This window comes from Mustela nigripes, chromosome 2, assembly GCF_022355385.1.
Source record: "Mustela nigripes isolate SB6536 chromosome 2, MUSNIG.SB6536, whole genome shotgun sequence".
NCBI classification, from domain to species: Eukaryota; Metazoa; Chordata; class Mammalia; order Carnivora; family Mustelidae; genus Mustela; species Mustela nigripes.
The window spans coordinates 58,381,121-58,399,113 of record NC_081558.1 but is presented as its reverse complement, the minus strand read 5'-3'; the positions used below and the strand labels follow the sequence as shown (position 1 = coordinate 58,399,113).

Sequence of the window (17,993 nt, the reverse complement as noted above, 5' to 3'; positions counted from 1 at the left end):
AGAGGAAGACCTGGGTCTAGGAACCAGGTTGTCTGCTTGATGTTCAAATGGTGTGCATTCTGGACCCAGCTCTTCCATAAGCACCCCAGGGGGCTCTTGCTACCCTCACAAGTCCCTGCATAACAACTGTCATTCTCCCCCAGGGACAACCAGCCAACGACACGCAGGCCTGCCAATGGCTCTGGCTTTCTCTCTGGACAGCTCCCCTTCACAACCCTGACACCTGTTGCTGCTGGGGGCACGCTGGGGCAGCCCACGTTCCTGGGTCTACCTCTCAGCTCCACTTCCCACGAGACAGCCGCTGGCCCTGTCAGAGCCTCCAAGCCCTCACCTGTAAGATGGGAGTGACAGAGAATGCCCGTCTCGGGGGGGTCCTTTGCAGGGCTTTAGCAGAATTTCCTGCTGTGAATGACCCGTGGCTGAAGAGCAGACCAGCTCTCTGGGAGACAGCAGTCCCCCCAAGATCCGAAAGAGTGTGGCCCCTGCAAGGTCTGGAGGCAGAGCTCCTACCTGCACCCCTGGCTTGACAGGTGCTGCCATGACTTGGCAGGACGGAGTCACATGCTAGCCATCAAGTGCTTCCACCTAGAAGGGACATGTGCCACTTCTCCTGGCATCTCACTGACCATGTCGTGAGTCACCCCGTGGCATTACACGTCTCCCTGAGGGGGATGGATGAAGACAATAATCCTGTAGATGTGTTCCGGAGGAAGAGAAGCAGGACATGTGGGCAATCTGCCAGAGGAACCCCCACTCCACACAGGCACCATGAATCCCAGTCCACACACATACAAGTGGCTTTCTAGAATGTCACTTAGTGTCCTACTTCACCCTATCCTGCTGAGTGGGTGGAAGATTTCACCCCTGTCATTCTTTGGAGCTTTCTGCCTGGTCTGTGGTTCTGGTCAAGTTCCCAGGGTCTGGTGCAGTGCCAGGCTGTCAGGAGAGGAAAGCTCTAGTACCCTTTATCCCAGGCTGAATTGTGTCCTCCCCGCAATTAGGAGAAGTCCTAAGCCTCAGCACCTCAGAATCCGATGGCCTTTGAGAACTGATTAAATTAAAATAAGGTCATCAGGGTGGCCTTGGAAGAAGAGGAAATGTAGGCCCCCAGAGAGGCAGCAGGAATGTGCATGCGCAGAAGAAAGGCCAGCTGAGGATTGAACAAGTGTGCCAGAGAGAGACTGGCCTCCAGGGAAGCCGACTCTGCCCACATCTTGATCCCAGACTTCCAGCCTCTGGAGCCAGGAGAAAAAATTATCTTTTTTTAGCCACCCAATCTGTGGTACTTTGTTGCAGCAACACCAGCAGGCCAATACCCCAATGGTCCTGTGTTCACACCTGTTATCACTGAGGCCTCTGGTGCTCCTGGCTATGGGGACCTGCAGATTTCAGAGTTTGGCTGTGTCCACATCACACTTGGGCCAGGGGACCCCTTGGCAGCAGCCAAGGACCCTATGCCCAGGGTCTTCCTTCCTATGCTCACAAGAGTGCTGTGTTATCCAGAGCCTGCCCTTATCCATGCTTGGGTCCTCAACATCCAGGGACACATAGACCTCATTCCCAAGGGAATCCCCACCTGTTTCTTTCCACCAGTCCCTGCTGCCTTCTGTAACCCAAGGGATTTGTGACAAAGTCAGGAGGTCATCCACCAGCTGTGGGCTTCCCTGGGCAAGGAAGGATAAGACTAAACTCCCACTGACATGGGAGAGAGAAGAAGGTGAAGATCAGGAAGGAAAAGACACAATTACCATCTCAAAATATTGTCCTGTCTCCTGCAAGTGACCCCTTGGGGAGATATGTTCTGATCCTCATGTTTCCATTAGGGCGAAGTTTGCTATAAACAAGATGGGTTTTCTCCCATGTTAAAGAAGCCTGTTGGTAGCAGCCCACTGCTGGTATAGCAATACCACCATCCTTAGGGACAGGGATTATCGTTTTGTCTATTTGAGCATCCTTGATGGATGAGGGTGAACTTCCCAATGTCACCTCATCATCCAGAATGGCTGCTGGAGAAGCAGCCATCACATCTGCATTCTGGGAAGCAGGAAGGAAAAAGACAAGAGAACAAAGGAGCAGACAGAGCTCCTAGCTGAGTTAGCTCCCCTTAAACAGTCTGTGCTAAAGAAAGTTTCTCCTATTTCTGCTAACACCCCACTGACCAGACTTTAGTCACATGAGTAACTACAGTGGGGGCAGAGAATATCACCTTATACCCAGGTGCTTCCCTGAACCACAAAACATCAGGGCGAGGTCACTAAGACAGGGAAATTAGGTATTAGGTGGCAATTGGTCATCTGATACCCTAGGACACGATGAGGAACTTGAAGGTCAGAGAGAAGACATGACTTGCCCCCCCAGTCCACACCCCGTGAGTGGCAGCAGTAGGGATGTAGAACTGGCACTTGGGCCACATACAATGAGCCCCATCACCATACCAAGGTCTCAGAAACCCCTGCATTCTGGTCAGTCTTCGGCATGATGTTTGTTACCATCCAGATACAACACACAGAATGAGGTCCTGGCAGAATAGAAGCGAGCAGGTCTTTTCAGGAAAATCAAAAATATGAATGGCAGACAGTGTCGGTGAGGCCTACTGGTAGAAGTTAACAGTGGTCCAGCCTCTTTGAAGAGCCTGTTGGCTCAGATTAGTTTCAACTATAAGAGAAAAATCCAAAGGGGTTGAAATCGAGTAGCCATTATTTCTCACTCATCCTCAAAAAGTCATCCTAAGGTGCAAAGTCCAAGGCGACTGCAGACGCACCAGCATCAGGACATGGGCTCCTTCTATCTTGCTGCACTTCCGTGAAAGGCTTTCATTACCAAGATGCTCTGTGACTCAAGATGGCTGCTACGATGCCAGCCTAGAAGAAAGGCACAGAGCCTGTCCTCTCCATAAGGAAGTTGCATGCATGCTTGTATTCCATTGGCCAGAACTTAGTCCCATGGCCACACCCACCCACAGGGACGGCTGGAAAATGTAGTCTTGATCCAGGAAGCTCTTTACCCAGCTTTTTAAAAAATCAGGGATTCGATTACAATGGAAGAAAAGGGGGGGCACACTGGAGGACTCTGCCAAAAGACTGTAAGACTAATTAAAACTAATTAAGACTTTGTGCTCCAGTAATTCCACGTGCATGAGTTACTGAAAGCATATTTGAAAGGATGTTTGTCACTGAGTTGTCTACTGTCGCAAAATGTATCAGGAATAAAAACCGCCCTGCCACCTGACAAGAAGGATCCCGAGATCAAGTGTCAAGTGAAGAACAGACAGACAGAACATCTACATTCCCAGAACAAGGTAAAGCGCATACACAAGTGTGAACACACACAGGAACCTCCAGCCAGCAGCAAAGCTCCTGGCATTGGCAGTGCTTCTGGGGCAGGGGACAGGGAAAGTGAGGCCAGGGCGGGGAGGAGATTCATGCTCCACTGTGCACCTCCCTGCACAGGGTGAACTTTTCTTATGCATGTTACCTATTAAAAAACAAATTTTAAGATGGGCAGTAGGCTTCAAGCCTCTTTTTGTCTATGGGTGCCTCTCTGTTGACAGGGCTGTTTGCTCAGGCATCGCACTGAGCAAACCCAGGCTGTCACTCTGGCTTCTCAGATGGCACTGGCCTGTCCAGGCCTCTCTACCCAGACCCCAATATGTGCCCTGCTTGGAATGCCCAGCAGGCTTCTAAGAAAGCTCTGAGGAGGAACCTCCTGGCCCACTCCTGGCCAGCTTTCTGTCCCGGATCCTGGGGAGCATGGCACTTTGGCCCCACAGTCACAACCTGTGTTGGTAATCCTTACAGCAGGCCTTGCAACACAGGCTTCTTTATCCCCATTTCACAGATGGTGAGCTGAAGCTAGGGGAGGGGAAGCAGCCAGTCCAGGAGAGCAGAGCAGAAGGTGCAGAGAAAGGACAGGACCTGCAGGGCGTACTCCAAACCCCACACTCCCCAACAGGGTTGGGAAACGGCAACTCACAGAACCATGTTTCCCTTTCCACGATCCTCTTGTCTGCTCGGATGGGGACCCGAGATATGGGGCACTGGGATCCGACTGTCCTCCACTTCTCCAGCAGCCAGTCCAGGGCCTGAGCACTGGCCAGTGTTCCTCCATTGAAGAAATGAAGGAACCCAGAGCCTCCCAGGCGTTGGGACACAGAAGGGCCTGCCAGGACCTCTGATCATCACAGGGTCTCACCCCAGCCCTCGGGCTCCTAAGAGGAACCTCTACAGCGACACCTTCTGTTCCTTTTGTTTTTTTTATTAAAAAATAGATCCAGAAAATATACACACTTCCGTCCACCTGCCGGAGTGAGCTTTGAGGAGGCCAAAGCGCAATGGGGAAGAGGCAGAGGGATGAGAAGAGCCAGACTGGTCCTGGTGCCCAGGCTTTGGAGAAAGGAGGTGCCCCCAGCCAGCCAGACCTGCCCCTGAGAGATCAGAGTCTGGGCCAGCGGAACAGGGAGAGAGCAGGTGGAAGGGGGAGGCAGCCCCCAGCTAGAGCAGAGGTGGCCAAAAGCAACTGGGGGTACAGAGGGCGAGACAGGGCCTGCCTGGGGCTGCTGCCCACACAAGGTCCCATGACCTCGTCCTCCTCCCCACCAGGGATTTGGCACTCCCTAGTCTTCTCTCCAACCTGCCCTCCATGGACCCCACTAGGCCTTCTGGGCCACGGTGGCCATACTCAGGCATTGATGGCCTTCCAGCGCTCACTGTCTGTGCTGTTGATGCTACCCGTGTGGCAGGGCATGGAAGCGATGTCATCCAGGTAGGCCACCCCACCGGCTGAGTCAAACTGCGTGCTGGCGGCTCCTGCCGCCTCCAGGCCTTCCCGCCGGGCCACAGCGTAGGGCTGGGGCAGGTGCACATCTGGTTCTTCCGTCTCATCTACTTGGCATTTGTAGGAGAAGAGGATCTTGGGCTCCGAGCTGGTGGGGAGAAGAGAGGGGTGGTGGAGCCCCACTGTGTGGTCAGGAGAGGCCTCCTTCTCCAAACAGTAAGCCTTGCTGTCCAATGGCGGCCCCAGGAGGTCCCCAAAGCTTGGACTCTGGAGTCCAATGGGACCTGTTTTAAAACTCAGCCTATGTGTGAGCTTGGACAAGAACACGTTTCTCACTTGCCTGTTTCTCACTGTAAAATGGGTACAACTCTGATCTCAAAAGGCTCTTTGCAAAGGGTAAACAAAGGTAAATTCTGGCCCGAGGGGCTCAGCAAACACCAGTGGCAACCTCCACCATGGCAGCTTTTATGACCACCTACTTGGTGCTCTCCTGGGCCATGTTGCTGAGCAGGGAGAGGGCAGGTGGAAGGGGGTCCCTCAATGCTCAGGGTAACTCTGACAGGGAAGAGCTGTACCCAATTTACAAAAAGAAGCCCAAGTCCAGGGAGATTAATGCGTGTGCAAGGTCCCACACAGATCAGGGCTGGGCTGATGAGAGCCAATCCAACCCCTCTCACCCCTCCTCTGATGCCTTGCCCACCCCCCTCCAGTCCCCCGCCACCTCTTCAGATCCAGCTTTTCCACCACATCAGAGGCCCAGGATCCAACCATCAATCCCCCATGTCCTTAGCATCCTGTCTCCCTGACAGGCATCCAAACACAAACAGGCACCTACGTGCACCTCCCCCATTATCCACTCCACACCAGCCTCCTGCAATCCTGCTCCCCTTCCCAGCCACTCCCAGTGAGCATCCAGGAGCGTGGTGATTTGTCTTCTTTGTTCCCTGTCAGAACGTGGCAGCTGCAGCAGTGCCCAACATCTAATAGGTGCTCAGTGAATGCTTGCTGAAAGAGTGAGCGGAGTCTTCTAAAATGAAAAGCAAGCAAGTGTAGAACACTGCACATAGACACTCTCTTGTGGGTAAAGTGTATATGCCTGTGTGTGTTGCATATAGAATGTGTATATGCATGTATGTGCATGCATGTGTGCATATGCATATATGTGTGTATGCACGCGTGGGTACAGACATATACACACCATCTGTCTCATCCTTCCCAGTGCCTGAACTGGGTGGGAGTAGGGAGCCGGGGGACCCTGAAGCGGATGATGCGCATGCGCAGGGAGCTGGAGGCACAGTTCTGCAGGCAGCCACGCGGGGGCGCCCGTGGCCCTCAAACCACCAGCCGCTGGGTGGTGAGCAGGGCACCAGCTACCACCCCCCACCACTTCCCACGCCCCCTGCCAGCGCCACGCCCGCCCCATCCCGGTGGGAAAACTCACCCAAAGAAGCCTCGCAGGAAGGCCACGTAGATGAGGGGCGCAAAGAAGCTGAAGTAGAGAAATGTGGTGGCATCTACACAGCTGGGGGCGGGGCAGGAGGAGCGGATCAGGGAGGGGCCTTCTCTGAATGGGACCTGGGCTTAGCCTCCCCCTGCCCACCGCTCCCAGTCCCGCCCCGCCCCACCTACCAGAGCCCCTCGATGATGTCCGCACAGAGCAGCGCACTTCCCAGCCCCTGTAGCAGGTTGAGTAAGGCCAGGATGCCCGCGTACACATAGAAGCTCCTTCGTGCTGGGGGGTTGGGGACCGTGAGGCCCTGCCCTTGCCTCCACCCTTCATCCCCAGGAGTCACCTGAGGCCCTTCTGGGCCGCCAAGAAGACCCCTCCCTCTCACCAAGGGCTCTCCAGCAGAAGACCCTCCCCTGCACCCAGCACCGACCCAGAGCCACCCACTGGCTGCTTACAAGGCAGGGAGATGCGCTCCTTCAGTGGGGTCTTGGGGAGCACGACCACCAGAGAGTAGACCTGCAGAGACAGAGCACGGCTGAGAAGGATGCTGGAGACACCAAGCCCAGAGCTAAGCCGGGGACCAAGACATCCAGACCCCTGCCTCAGGCTCTGAGACCCATGTAGCCACCCCCAGGGTGCCAGGCCCAGAAAGGGGGAGGGGTCCTCTCCACCTCACCAGGAAGAAGAAGCAGGAGCTGACCAGCCAGAACTGGCGGCCCCCATGCCCGTAGATGTTGAAGTCCTCGGCTGACAGGTGGGCGTCAGGGTACAGGATTTCCAGAGTCCCCTGCAGGGGCAGGCAGGGGATGGCCTCAGTCTCCTACCACCCAGAAATCCTGGGGTCTCCCTAATACAAAGCACTCAAGAGCTCTCCACCATAGCAAGCTCAGCTCCCTGGCCGGGCCTGCTCCAGACTGCTCGTGGCCTCGCTCTACTCCCTACCCACTTGGCTCCAACACCCAGAGGAGGCCCTTGCCGTGGAGCAGGGAACTGAGCTCGACAGGAGGTAGCCACTGCCAACTCTAAGGAAGGAGTCTCTAAATGTATAACTCTCAGTGTGGTCTGCAAACCTGTATGTTAGGGAACCTGGGCTGCTGTGACAATGGCAGTTCCAGGCATCCTCCCCGCCCCCACCCCAGGCTACTAGACTAGAATGGTCAGTGGGGGGTCAGAACCTGCCTTGTTAACAAGCACCCTAGGTAATTCAAACCTGGACCCAGAGCCAGGGAGCAGAGGATGCTCGGCCCTCAGTGACCCCTGGCCTCCTCCAGGGAGCCTCCCTAGCTGGCCCTGCCCCCTACCTCCCCCTTTACCTGGGTGACCGAGTAAGCCAGGGACAGCACCGTGGTGATGGCCAGCACCCGTTTGATGCTTGACTTGCTCTCCAGGTGACCTGGAAGAAACGTGCTGGTCAGGGAGACAGAGCCAGCCGTGGGAGACTGTGGTGGGGTCAGTGCCCGCTAGGGAGGGACAGGGAGAGCGCTGGCCCCAGCAGCACACGCACCAAAGGCAAGGCCCAGGATGACCACACTCAGCTCGATGGCCAACAGGAAGAAGCGGGTAATCTCCCACAGGATCTGGACACAGAGTGGGCAGAGTGTCAGCCTGGGGGCCCAGTCACCCCTCTCCCTAGCGCCCCACACCACCCCCCCACCCTTGTCAGCAGGCCCAGCCACACCTTATCAGCAACAGTTGCAGCATCCGAGGTGCTGACCGTCATGGACACCACAGCTCGGGCGATGCCCACCAGCGCCACCACAAACACCTGGTAGGCAAGAGTGGGGATGCTATGATGGGGTCAGGGAATGAGACCACTGCGAGGCACAGTGCATCGCAGGAGCCTCAGATTCTCTGAGAACGGAAGGATTCCAAACTCAGAGTCAGGAGTGGGATGCAGGGAGGTGGGGTGACCCTCCACGGCCAGTAACCTCCACCTGGCCTTTCCCTCTCCGGCCTCAGTTTCCTGGCTATACCGGCAGCCTTAGAATGGCTAATGGGGTGACATGGAAGAGCCCCACAGCCAGGCTGGAATGCGAGCCCTGCTGCTTCCTGCCTCTGTGACCTCAGCCAAGGATCTGCACCTTTGTGCCTCAGTTTCCTCATCTATGAACTGGGGTGAAACCAGGACCTACTGTATTTGATGGCTCTGAGGAGCAAATGGGTAAATCGATGTAGCGGAAGTGAGCCTGGTAGCCAGTAAGGGCTGGGTACATATTTTCAATCAGTGCCGTCATATTAGCACTTTTAATACCCAGCCATGGAGGAGAGGAGGCTGCAGGGAAGAGACCTCAGAGACCCTGGGGAACACTGCTGCCCTGATTTGGGGATGGGGTGAAACCCAAGGGAGTCTAGTGACAGGCACAGCTAGAACACCAGGTGCAGCCATTGGAAAGGAAGCTGGTGGGGCAGGGGGTTGGTGGGGAGCAGGTTGTAAGTCCGGAGCTGCTGGGCTGCTTGGCTCCATGAGCACAAGACTGCTGACAAGGCCACCAGAGAGACCCCAGATGAGAGGGAGACTAAGACTGTGCCCCCACAGTCTTATGGAGCCCCTGAATCCAGCCAGTCTGAAGCCCCGGGACTTGTCAGTTTCTCCATCAATACATTCCCTCCAGCTTCCATGAGTTTCACTTTGTTTTTCTGATACATACAAACACAAGAGTCCTGATACATACACAGTCTGTCCTTTGTGCCACGAACCCCGTGTGGAACTCTCGGGGAGGCTGACACCACTCAAGAGGACAGGCTATAGAAGCAGCCAAATGCTGTGTGCCTATTGTATGGCTGGCTACCAGCGGGCTAGGGCTAAGGGCGTGGTCTTCTTTGGTGCCGCAGGCTAAAGCAGGCCCAGCACACGTGATATAGGAAGGAGGGCACCGAGGAACAGAGAGGCCAAGCCACCAGTCCAGGGTCATTCTGCACAGCTGGGGCCTGGAGGCAATCTGCCTGAGCCAATGCTCACCACTGTCTCCTGAGCTCTCTAGAAAGAAGTCCCCAGGAATACAAGGGCAGGGTCAGCACTGAGTCCCCTGGTACTGCTTCATGGAGGCATCAGTGGGTGTTCTGTCTGCGAGCATCTCTTCCCCTGCCTTCTACAAACGGCTCCCCAATTTTCCTCCAAGGGCCACCACCCTCTGCAGTGCACATGGCCTGGCTGAGTTGACGCCACCCTCCCAGCCCCCGAGTGCCTCTTTCCTGCTAGTCACAGAGATTGGCTCAGCGACCAACAGGGGATCCAAGGCAGGCCAGTCAGAGGGAGTCCCAGGTCTATACTAGCACCACCAGGAAAGCGGTCCTCTTCCATTGGCATGGGCAGAGAGACAGGATATCAGCTTACAGCTCCTCTTAGCTAATTTGGACACCGGCAAGGGAGGGTTCAATTCCCCTTTTCACCTACGCCCGTTGGAGTTAGGTTTTTCTGTCACCCGTCGGGAGTGAACTCACCAGGATATAGAAGGTGATAAAAATGGGGCTGGAGGTGACACGGATCTTGGCCCGAGCAAATGGAAGCTTCCAGAGCAGGAAGATGAAGAAGAGCACATTGGGGATGAGCAGCAAGAGGTCCCAGTACCGGACCCTGGCAGATGGGGACAGAAGCCAGCCACCTGGTAAGGTTCTGTCTGCAATCCCCCGTCCCCGCCCCCATCACACACACCACATCCATGCATGCTGCGCACAGGGGAAACCCACTCAGGGCATAGCCTGCCTCACCTGGAGGTTCCGATATCCTTGTAGAGCAGCAGCAGACAGCGATGTGGCACGCTGCTGTTGGGTGCCACGGGTGGGGGCAAGGCTGTGCTCCCGTTGGCCCAAATCACCTCTTCCAGGATGTCCATTCTGCCAGCAGCCGGCCCTGGGGGAGTGAGAGCCCCCACGTCAGTAGCGCAGCGGCTGTGTGGCCTTGCGTCTCTGGTATCAGGTTCCCAGTAGATCCCAAGAGTGGTTACCTACCATGGGCTGGTGGACCACTCTCCCGCCGACCAGGCAGAAGTTGAGGTGTGGCTCCCCCGCATGCCACAACACAAGACCCGGACAGGGGCCCAGTCCGCTGCCTTGGCCTCTGTCTCATGACCCACACACAGTAAAGGCCACTCCCAGTGACTAAGCCTTCCTCTGTGCCAGGCACAAAAAAGCCCGGCTACTCGGCATGACCCCAGCTCCTCCCCCCTCCCTGGGGGTCTGGGAGATAGACAGGGAGCAGAGGGTCAAGGTCCCTGTGTCCTTGGAACCAGACTAAAGACAGCGTCCACCCTGGGAGGCTGTGGTGGGCACTGAAGTGAGATCTAGCGCCCCCTACAGCCCGCATACACGCAGTCCTCAGAGTCCTCCGCACACAGCCCATTGGAGGAAGGCGGGGTACTGACTGTTTGCAATCCCGCAGCCACTGAGCGCCAGAGTGGGGCACCGTGTGCACCTCAGGCAGACCACACCCCTTGCCATCCTCTGCTGCCTCCCTGGAAAGGGAGACACAAATCAGGGGGACATGCATTGTGCCAGGAAGATGCACAGGAGGTCTCCAAGTGGAAAGGGGGAGGAGAGACATGGCATAAGGGGCCCCCCCTGGCAGAGGGAGCTGTGTCTGCAAAGGCAATGATGGGGGGGGGGGGGATGCCAGGAGACATGGGAGTCAGCAGGGGAACCCACATCCAAGAGCCTCTGAATGAGAGGTGAAGAGTCCAGCCTTGAAGACAGGAGAGCTGGTGGCGTGGGGCCTTAGGAGCCCCCTGGACCAGACAGGCTCCCAGGTCGCTGGACTCTCAGGGACTGGACCAGAGCTGGGTCCACAGTGACAGCAACAGGGACTTCCTTGGGGAACTCAGGGGGGTGCAGGGCAGGCGAGCATGCCGTGGCCTGGGCATCAGGACATAACAGACACCAGTGTTAAAAATAATGACCAGAAGAGATGAAGCCTTATGACCTGGAATCTCCACTTCTGGGTACATTGTAACTGCCCAGGGCTAGCAATGGCCCAGACGCCCGCCCTCAGCATACGCACACGTACGTGGTGCCACTCATACAAGCAGAACAGAAAGAGAAAGAACAGGCCACTGCTATGTCGGCGACATGACAGGGCCTCATGGGTATGGGGCCAAGTGGGGCTAGCTACGAGTGCATGTGTGCGGCCCGTGCCACGCACCGACCCAGGTGAAGGTCACCTTTGTGGAGGATGGAGGGCATAGTGGGGGCGGGGGGGGGGGGCTTTCCCAGCTTCTGGTGCTTGATGGTGGGTGGGGGGGTAACACAGGTGTGCTCACTGTGGCAAAATTCATTGAGTCTATGGTCTGCGACTTTTCTAATACTGATTTACACGTCAGTAAGTTTTTAAAAAATTAGAAAGAGGTATTCTGTTCACACTCTAACAGCACAGGTCTCCCATTCAGCAAGGAGCAGGCCAGGTCGCTGGATCCCTGCACCCTTTTGCCATGGGCAAATGCCCTCAAATGCCATGGGCACCCATGTCTATGCTGTCACTAAGGCTACCCCTCAAATGCCATGGGCACCCATGTCTGTGCTGTCACTAAGGCTACCCCTGAGCACCAAGAGGCCCGGGGTGAGGGCTGCAGGGGACACAGGGCCTCCCAGCTACTGTTCCAAGCCACGGAACACAAGTGCTGCCTCTGGCTGAAAGGGACAGGAGACCAAAGCAGATGGGCTGAGACCTGGGGCACCGACCCCCCGTCCTTCTCCTCAACAGGCCAGTCTCTGGCTCTGGGGTCACATCCCCACCTGCAACTTGAGGCCAAACCAACAGGGAAAAAGAACATATGCCCAACACACATAGTAGGTCCAAAGAAAGGATGCATTCTTCATGCATTCTTCCACCAGCCAGGCAGCCAGCATGAAAACCATGTTAACGGAGGAGTGGGACCAAACGATGAATGGGTGACACAGTAGAGACTACCAGGGTCCGCAATACCCACCCCTACCCTTTAGTACTGGGGCCCATGGATTTTTACCTTACATATGGCTTCCCAGGATGATGGCTATTTTCCGAGCTTCTATTGCCACCATATGGCCTCATGACCAAGTTTTATTGAGTAGTTAATTTAATGAGTTGGTCCATTTTAGGCCAAGCAATCTCTTTTCCTATTGCCTGGAATAGGGATGTGGTGGCAGGAGCAACAGCAGCCACCTTAGACCGCAAAACTGAAACCATGTATTGAGAACAAGAGAGAAAAGAGAAAAAGTGTCTGGGTCCCAGACCAACATGCCTCCAGGCATATCTTGGACAGCTTGAAAACAGACCATCACGCAATATGCAGGAATAATCTACTGTCTTGTTTCCTGACCTTTGTTTCAACAGCTAAGCCAGAATCCCAATGAATATGAAGAGGTACTGCTTTGGACTGGGTTGTCAGACAAGCTGACATTTGCACTAGATCTAAATAATTGAGAAGGAACCAGACTTGGGAAAATATGGACAAAAAGCACACCTGGGAGAGAACAGTGAAAGCAAATGCCATGAGGTACAAACAGGCTTGGCCTGGTCAAAGGGCAAGAAGCAGGCCAGTGTGGGTGGTGGGGAGATTAGAAAGGCCGGCAGGGCCAGGTCACACAGGACCATATGGCCACCTACACTGTGACTGCAGTCTGAATGCAATGAGAAGGGTGTTACAAAGGCAGGTGAGAGGGTCCCATGTCCACATGGAGAGGATCCCTCAGAATGCCAAGGAACATGGAATGGAACCGGGGGAGGGAGGCAGGGAGACCAAGGAGCCACTGTACCAGTGCAGGCAGGAGGATGGTGGCTCGACCAGTGGCTGCAGTGGGAGTGGAGTGGAGGGATCTGGGATACCCCTGGGAGGGTCAGCCAACATGAGCAGCCCACAGACCCCGAGGGAATGCGGGAAGAGAGCAAGAACTGGTGACTTCTGGCCTGGCTACTGGGTATTTTACGTGTCCCCACCAAACACGGCCCCCTTCTCCCCAGCTATCAAGGTGTAATTTTATTCCAGGACCCCTCCGTGATGCCCTGCTGCATAGGCAGGGGCCCTGCCCCTGGGCCAGAAGCTAAATCTTAACAACAGTAAGCTAATGGCCTTGGGAAGGGGCAGTGTGGAACAGAACTGGACACCTCAGTAGCACACAGGAGTTCTCCAGATTGACATGGGGATGGAGGGGGTGGGGTGCTACGATTTTTCGTGGACAGGGTCCAAGGCTGCCACATGTCCTGCAACACGTGGGACAGCCCACCAAATGAATGATCGTCTTTCCCTTTGCCAACAGTGCCCCGAAGGGAGACTCTGGTCCACGTGTGGAGGGGCATTCTCCTTGCTGGTGCCAAGTTTAGGCAACGGCAGGTGATGAAATATGGGGCAAGTCTCCCAAGAAACATTCTCCTCGCAGTCAGACACCCTCCAGGAGGAAAGCCCTTTCTTGGCACCTGCATGGGGCCCTTGAGGGTCTGCTGTGTGAACGTGGCCATGCTGAGCATGGGGTGTGCCACTCCCCCCAAGACTTCTGTGACCTGGAAGGATGACTGATAAGTGACCTGAGTTGAAGGAGACAGATTCCACCTCCCCCTGCACCCCTCACCATTCTCTGTGGAGCAAACTTCAGGTCCCAACAACCCAACACCAGCTCTGGCCTAGGACGGGGTGTCAAGCAGTCCTAGGAGAGGCAGGCCCCAGAGGGCAGGCGAAGCACCCAGTAACTGCTGAGAAGCCGAGAGGTCTCTTGTGGCCAAAAAAAAAAAAAAACAAAAAAAACAAAACAAAAGCCAGTGAGGATGACCAGGGCCAAGCAGCAGGAAGAATCAGATAGAGTCTGATGGGGGAAGCATCACTTGGTTTTGCCTGTCCAGCCCCTCATTTTCCTGACAGGGGAGCCTCAGCTCCCCAGGTTTCTGTCCATGAAATTGAGGAACAGCTGACTCAAGCCCTTCACAACGCCCAAGGAGTGTGCTCATGATCTAAGCCTGGCTTATCAGGACACTCCACTGTCCTGGCCAATGAGAATCAGCACAGGACTTGCTGTCATTGCTGTCATGGTACCAGACAGCTGGACCACTCTGACCCCACATGTGGGTACCCACCTGAGAATAAAGCCAACACAGAGGGATGCAGAGCTGAGAGGCAGATGGAAATCCATACTGGGATAGAGCCTCACATGAGCTCCTGGATCTAGCCAGACCTGAAGCTAGTACTACTCCTGCACTCTTTTTAGGCATAAAATCCCACAAATTCCCTTCTCTACTTACATCTAGTTGAGTCTGATGTCTCTAATTCACTAAGGAAAACCTTCTGGCTGACATGGGTTATGGAGTCGGACAGATTTGGGCTGCACTTCTGGCTCAGCCATTATGTGGCTGTGTGACCTTGAGTGAGTCATTTCTCCTCTCCCCGTGTCACAGGGACAAATAACACCTTCCCAACAAAGTTGTCAGGAGGATCAGACAAGAACAGAGAAGTAAATGCCTAAGAAAGGTCACACCTCGGTAACTGCTGCCTTTTTTTCCCAAGAGGAAGGGTTGGGGGCTGTAAAGGGCAAGGGCCCCTTGGGAAGGTGACTGCTCCGCCAGTGCCCCTGCTGACTCAGTGGCTGCAGCAGACACCATCCCTGAGCCCTCCCGCTGCGAGGGAAGGACTTCTGTTATCTCCTCGGACAAAGCTCTGGGCCTCCCAGCTACCTGCCAGGTTGTCTATTTCCAGTGCCCAGGCCCCCAAGTGGTGACTTGCCAAGTGCCCGTCTCTGGGAGCCAGTTTCTCCACCTATAGATGGAAGGCTCTGGGCTCTAGAGCGACGCTTCTCACACCTGAACGTCATGAACGTGCAGATTCTGATGCAGCAGGCCAAGGGCAGGGATGACGGCCCACATTGCTAATATGATCCCAGCTGGTGCCTTTTCTCTGCTGGTCAAAGAAGCACTGTTGGCTTATGAGGCTGTTGGCCTTACCAGAATTATCACTGTGTGTCAAAGCTTGTAAAATAACTGAAGCAACAATAAAAAATAAAACAACAATGCACACTACCCTCAGACACGGGGCTAGATGCTTTACACACTTAGTGACACTCTCAACTATTACACCACCTCTGCGTGAGATGGAACTACTCTTGTGCCCATTGTACAGAGGGGGAAAGGAGAGGCACAAGAGGGTTAAGTCACTGGCCCCATATTCTTCTCCCCACACCTTGGGAGCAGGGCTTGGGAGCAGAAGCCTGGGTGGTGACAGAGAAGTAAGGGGTCTGCAGGCTCAGGAAATGGGGGACAGAAGATGGGACAGGGGACAGGAGACGGTGAGAAGGCTGGCTGAGGGCAAGAAGAAGTAGAGCCCAGATTCGAGGGATGGAATTCGCAGAGGAGTTTCCTGGAGGCTGAGTGGCTTAAGGCAAACGCAGGTCTTTCAGGACCAGGGAAACCAGAACAGACTGTTTCTTCCACCTGGGAGGTACTTTCCTGACCTTGTTAACATTCCAGAGGCCATCTTCCCACTCTCCACTTGGGCCTCCAGCTCCTTTCCATCCTCCCTCTGTGGCCAGCCTATGGGGCAGGACCGGCTCCAGTCACACAGTGACTGGTAATGAACCCCTGGAGAAGATCTTCCCTTCTCTGGGCTTCAGCTTTCCCGTCTCTCATCTGTGCAATGGGGTTAACCAGGACTGGATGGAAAACCCCAGAGAAGACAGTAAGCCCTGAGCAAAAAGGGAGAGGCTATACTTCGTAGTTGCTGCAATGCCCCCTCAGTGCTTCTGACCCTTAGCAGACAGGCGAGATTATCTAAACTCTGGAAATAAAACAGATTAAGAAGGTTCCATAGGACAGACGCCAGCCCCTCATCCTTCAGGCTTGCAGGTGTGGGGAGGGGAACGCTGTTCCAGACAGGCCACTCTTGGTAAACTGCCAGGAGCCCAGGCAGGAGCCCCCAGGACGAAGGGAAGCCCCTCCTGATTTGCCCCCTGCCTGCTGCCGTGCCTCATACCTTCCATCCTCCAGCCCCCTGGCTTCCACCTTGTTCTCCAAGCTGCTAAGCTTCCTCCTACCTCAGGGCTCTTGTTCTGGCCTTTCTGCCGGTCTCATCATTCAGGCCACCTCCTCAAAGCCCTCCTTAACACATCTCCCTCAGCTAGCCCGCCCAGAGGCCTCCATCTGAAGTGGGTCCTGATGTGTTTACTGGCTGCCCACCCCAGGCGTGCTCATGACCCAATCCTCTAGAATAGTCCCTGGTACAGAATAAGTTCTCAACAAAATGTTACGATGGGGACAGATGAACCTCCAGCAGAGTGCAGCCAAGCCCTTCCAGGGGAGTGGGAGAAGGATCACCTGGGAAGACCCTCAGCCCCTCCACTACCACAGATGCAGAAAGCAAAGTACCCCTCCACCCTCCTTCCCCTGGTCCCATGGACGCAGCACTTCTGAGCTTCCCAGAAGGCCCCTGCTGCAACAGCAGCCCTAGCTGCATAACCACCACCTCCTGCCCCTTTCCGGCTGCTGAAGGCCATGGCAAAGTTGGAGGCAGGTCCTGGCTCCTGTCTGTGGACCGAGGCACAGGCCCAAATGCAGGGCCACTGACTCTAGACTCTTCCTGCACAGTCTCAAGCCACTGGGTCCACCATCCCTGCTGGCTGGCCAGCCCTGGCCCTGCGCAGCTGTAGGTGTGCTCACTGCCCCTCACCGAGCGCTCTGCCACCCCTACCCCTCCGGGCCTTCCCATTACCCGTCGCCTCTTCCTGTGAGTCCTCACCCAAGGGGCCCCCTTGGCCCTCTGAAACCTCTCCAAGGGGGTCCTCTGAGGCTTCGCCCTGAGCGGGAAGGGGTCACTCCCGGAAGAAGGAGCGGCGACAAGTGGGCCACTGTCGAGCCGTGGGGATGGCAGTGGAGGTCCTGGTCAGCTCCCGGCTCTCCCGCAGCTGTCGCGGGTAGTCACTAGATGCACCCGGGCTCTGGGTGCTCCCTGCCGGGTAGGGGCTGTAGGTGCGGCGGAGGCCAGGGGGCGTCCCTGCAGTGGCGGTCCCAGCCGCGAAAGAGGGAGGGGGCGCCCAGCCCCGCCGTAGGGCTTCAGGACGGGCGGCGACGGGGCTCCCCCTCCAGGTGTGGCGGGAAAAGATTCCCTTCTTACCTGAGGGCCCCGGGCCGTGCTCAGGCCCCACAGCCCGGGCCGCTCATTCGCCACCGAAGAGAGCGCCGACGAGGCGCCGGCCCCGGGAGTCTGGCCTCCAGCGCCCGGGGCAGGCTGCGGGGCCAGGGAGCGTCGCGCAAGAGCCGCTGGCAGCCGGCTCCGCAGAAATGGGGGGCCGGCAGGAAAGGGGAAACGCGGTCAGCGCACCGGGCCCACCGGCCCCCAAAGAGCAAGCAGCCTCTCCGGGCAGCGGCGACCGGAAAGCAGCAGCGACCTTTTCGTTGGGCCAAAACTGCGAAAACAGCCACGGCCCCTACTTATAGCACTCAGGCCCGCCCCCAGACCCCAGTAGCCTATAGAAATGGAGCTCCACCAAAAAGAGGGCGCAAGCTGCGGGAAAAGCCAATTAGATCCCTAAGAGGCGGGGCGACCCGCTGACCTCTTAAAGAGACAGGAAGCTAGCACTGCCGGGGAGGAAAGCAGCGCCGGGGTAGGGACGCTGCTGCGTACCTTGCCCTGAAGGCGGCCAGGATCGCGGACCGGAGAGCCGAGGACGCTGCCGCCTCTTGGCCCCCGCGCCTGCCAGCTGTCAGCAGCTGTCAACGGACCCTCTCGCTCCAGCCTGCGCTCCTCCTCCCGGGCCCGGCGGCGGCCCGACCGTCCAGGGAGGAGCCTCCGCGGACCGCCCCCTCGCGTGCCACCGCCTCGGGCGCCCC

General features: G+C 56.3%; 1 protein-coding gene across 2 annotated transcripts; it reads right to left on the bottom strand.

The window, feature by feature from the left end:
• Positions 1-4,241: 4,241 nt before the first annotated feature.
• Positions 4,242-17,993, bottom strand: TPRA1 (transmembrane protein adipocyte associated 1). 2 transcript variants are annotated; one of them, XM_059390459.1, is made up of 11 exons: positions 17,788-17,993; positions 9,932-10,073; positions 9,665-9,797; positions 7,902-7,988; positions 7,728-7,800; positions 7,537-7,616; positions 6,900-7,010; positions 6,679-6,739; positions 6,403-6,505; positions 6,215-6,295; positions 4,242-4,921 (listed from the first exon to the last, which is right to left on the bottom strand). In XM_059390459.1, exons 2-11 carry the CDS (start codon positions 10,054-10,056, stop codon positions 4,678-4,680), a joined length of 1,098 nt encoding a protein of 365 aa, XP_059246442.1. In that variant the 5' UTR covers positions 10,057-10,073; positions 17,788-17,993; the 3' UTR covers positions 4,242-4,677. The 2 variants fall into 2 exon arrangements, with proteins under 2 accessions (XP_059246442.1, XP_059246441.1); XM_059390458.1 differs by lacking the exon at positions 17,788-17,993 and adding an exon at positions 17,278-17,574 and having other exon boundaries at positions 4,243-4,921.

Coding starts and splice junctions, on each gene's coding strand:
- TPRA1 (XM_059390459.1), bottom strand. CDS start 10,056: ATGGACATCCTGGAAGAGGTGATTTGGGCCAACGGGAGCACAGCCTTG. Junction 7,617..7,727: donor CATCCTGGGCCTTGCCTTTG/GTGCGTGTGCTG, acceptor CGTTTCTTCCAG/GTCACCTGGAGAGCAAGTCA. Junction 7,011..7,536: donor TGGCTTACTCGGTCACCCAG/GTAAAGGGGGAG, acceptor CTGCCCCTGCAG/GGGACTCTGGAAATCCTGTA.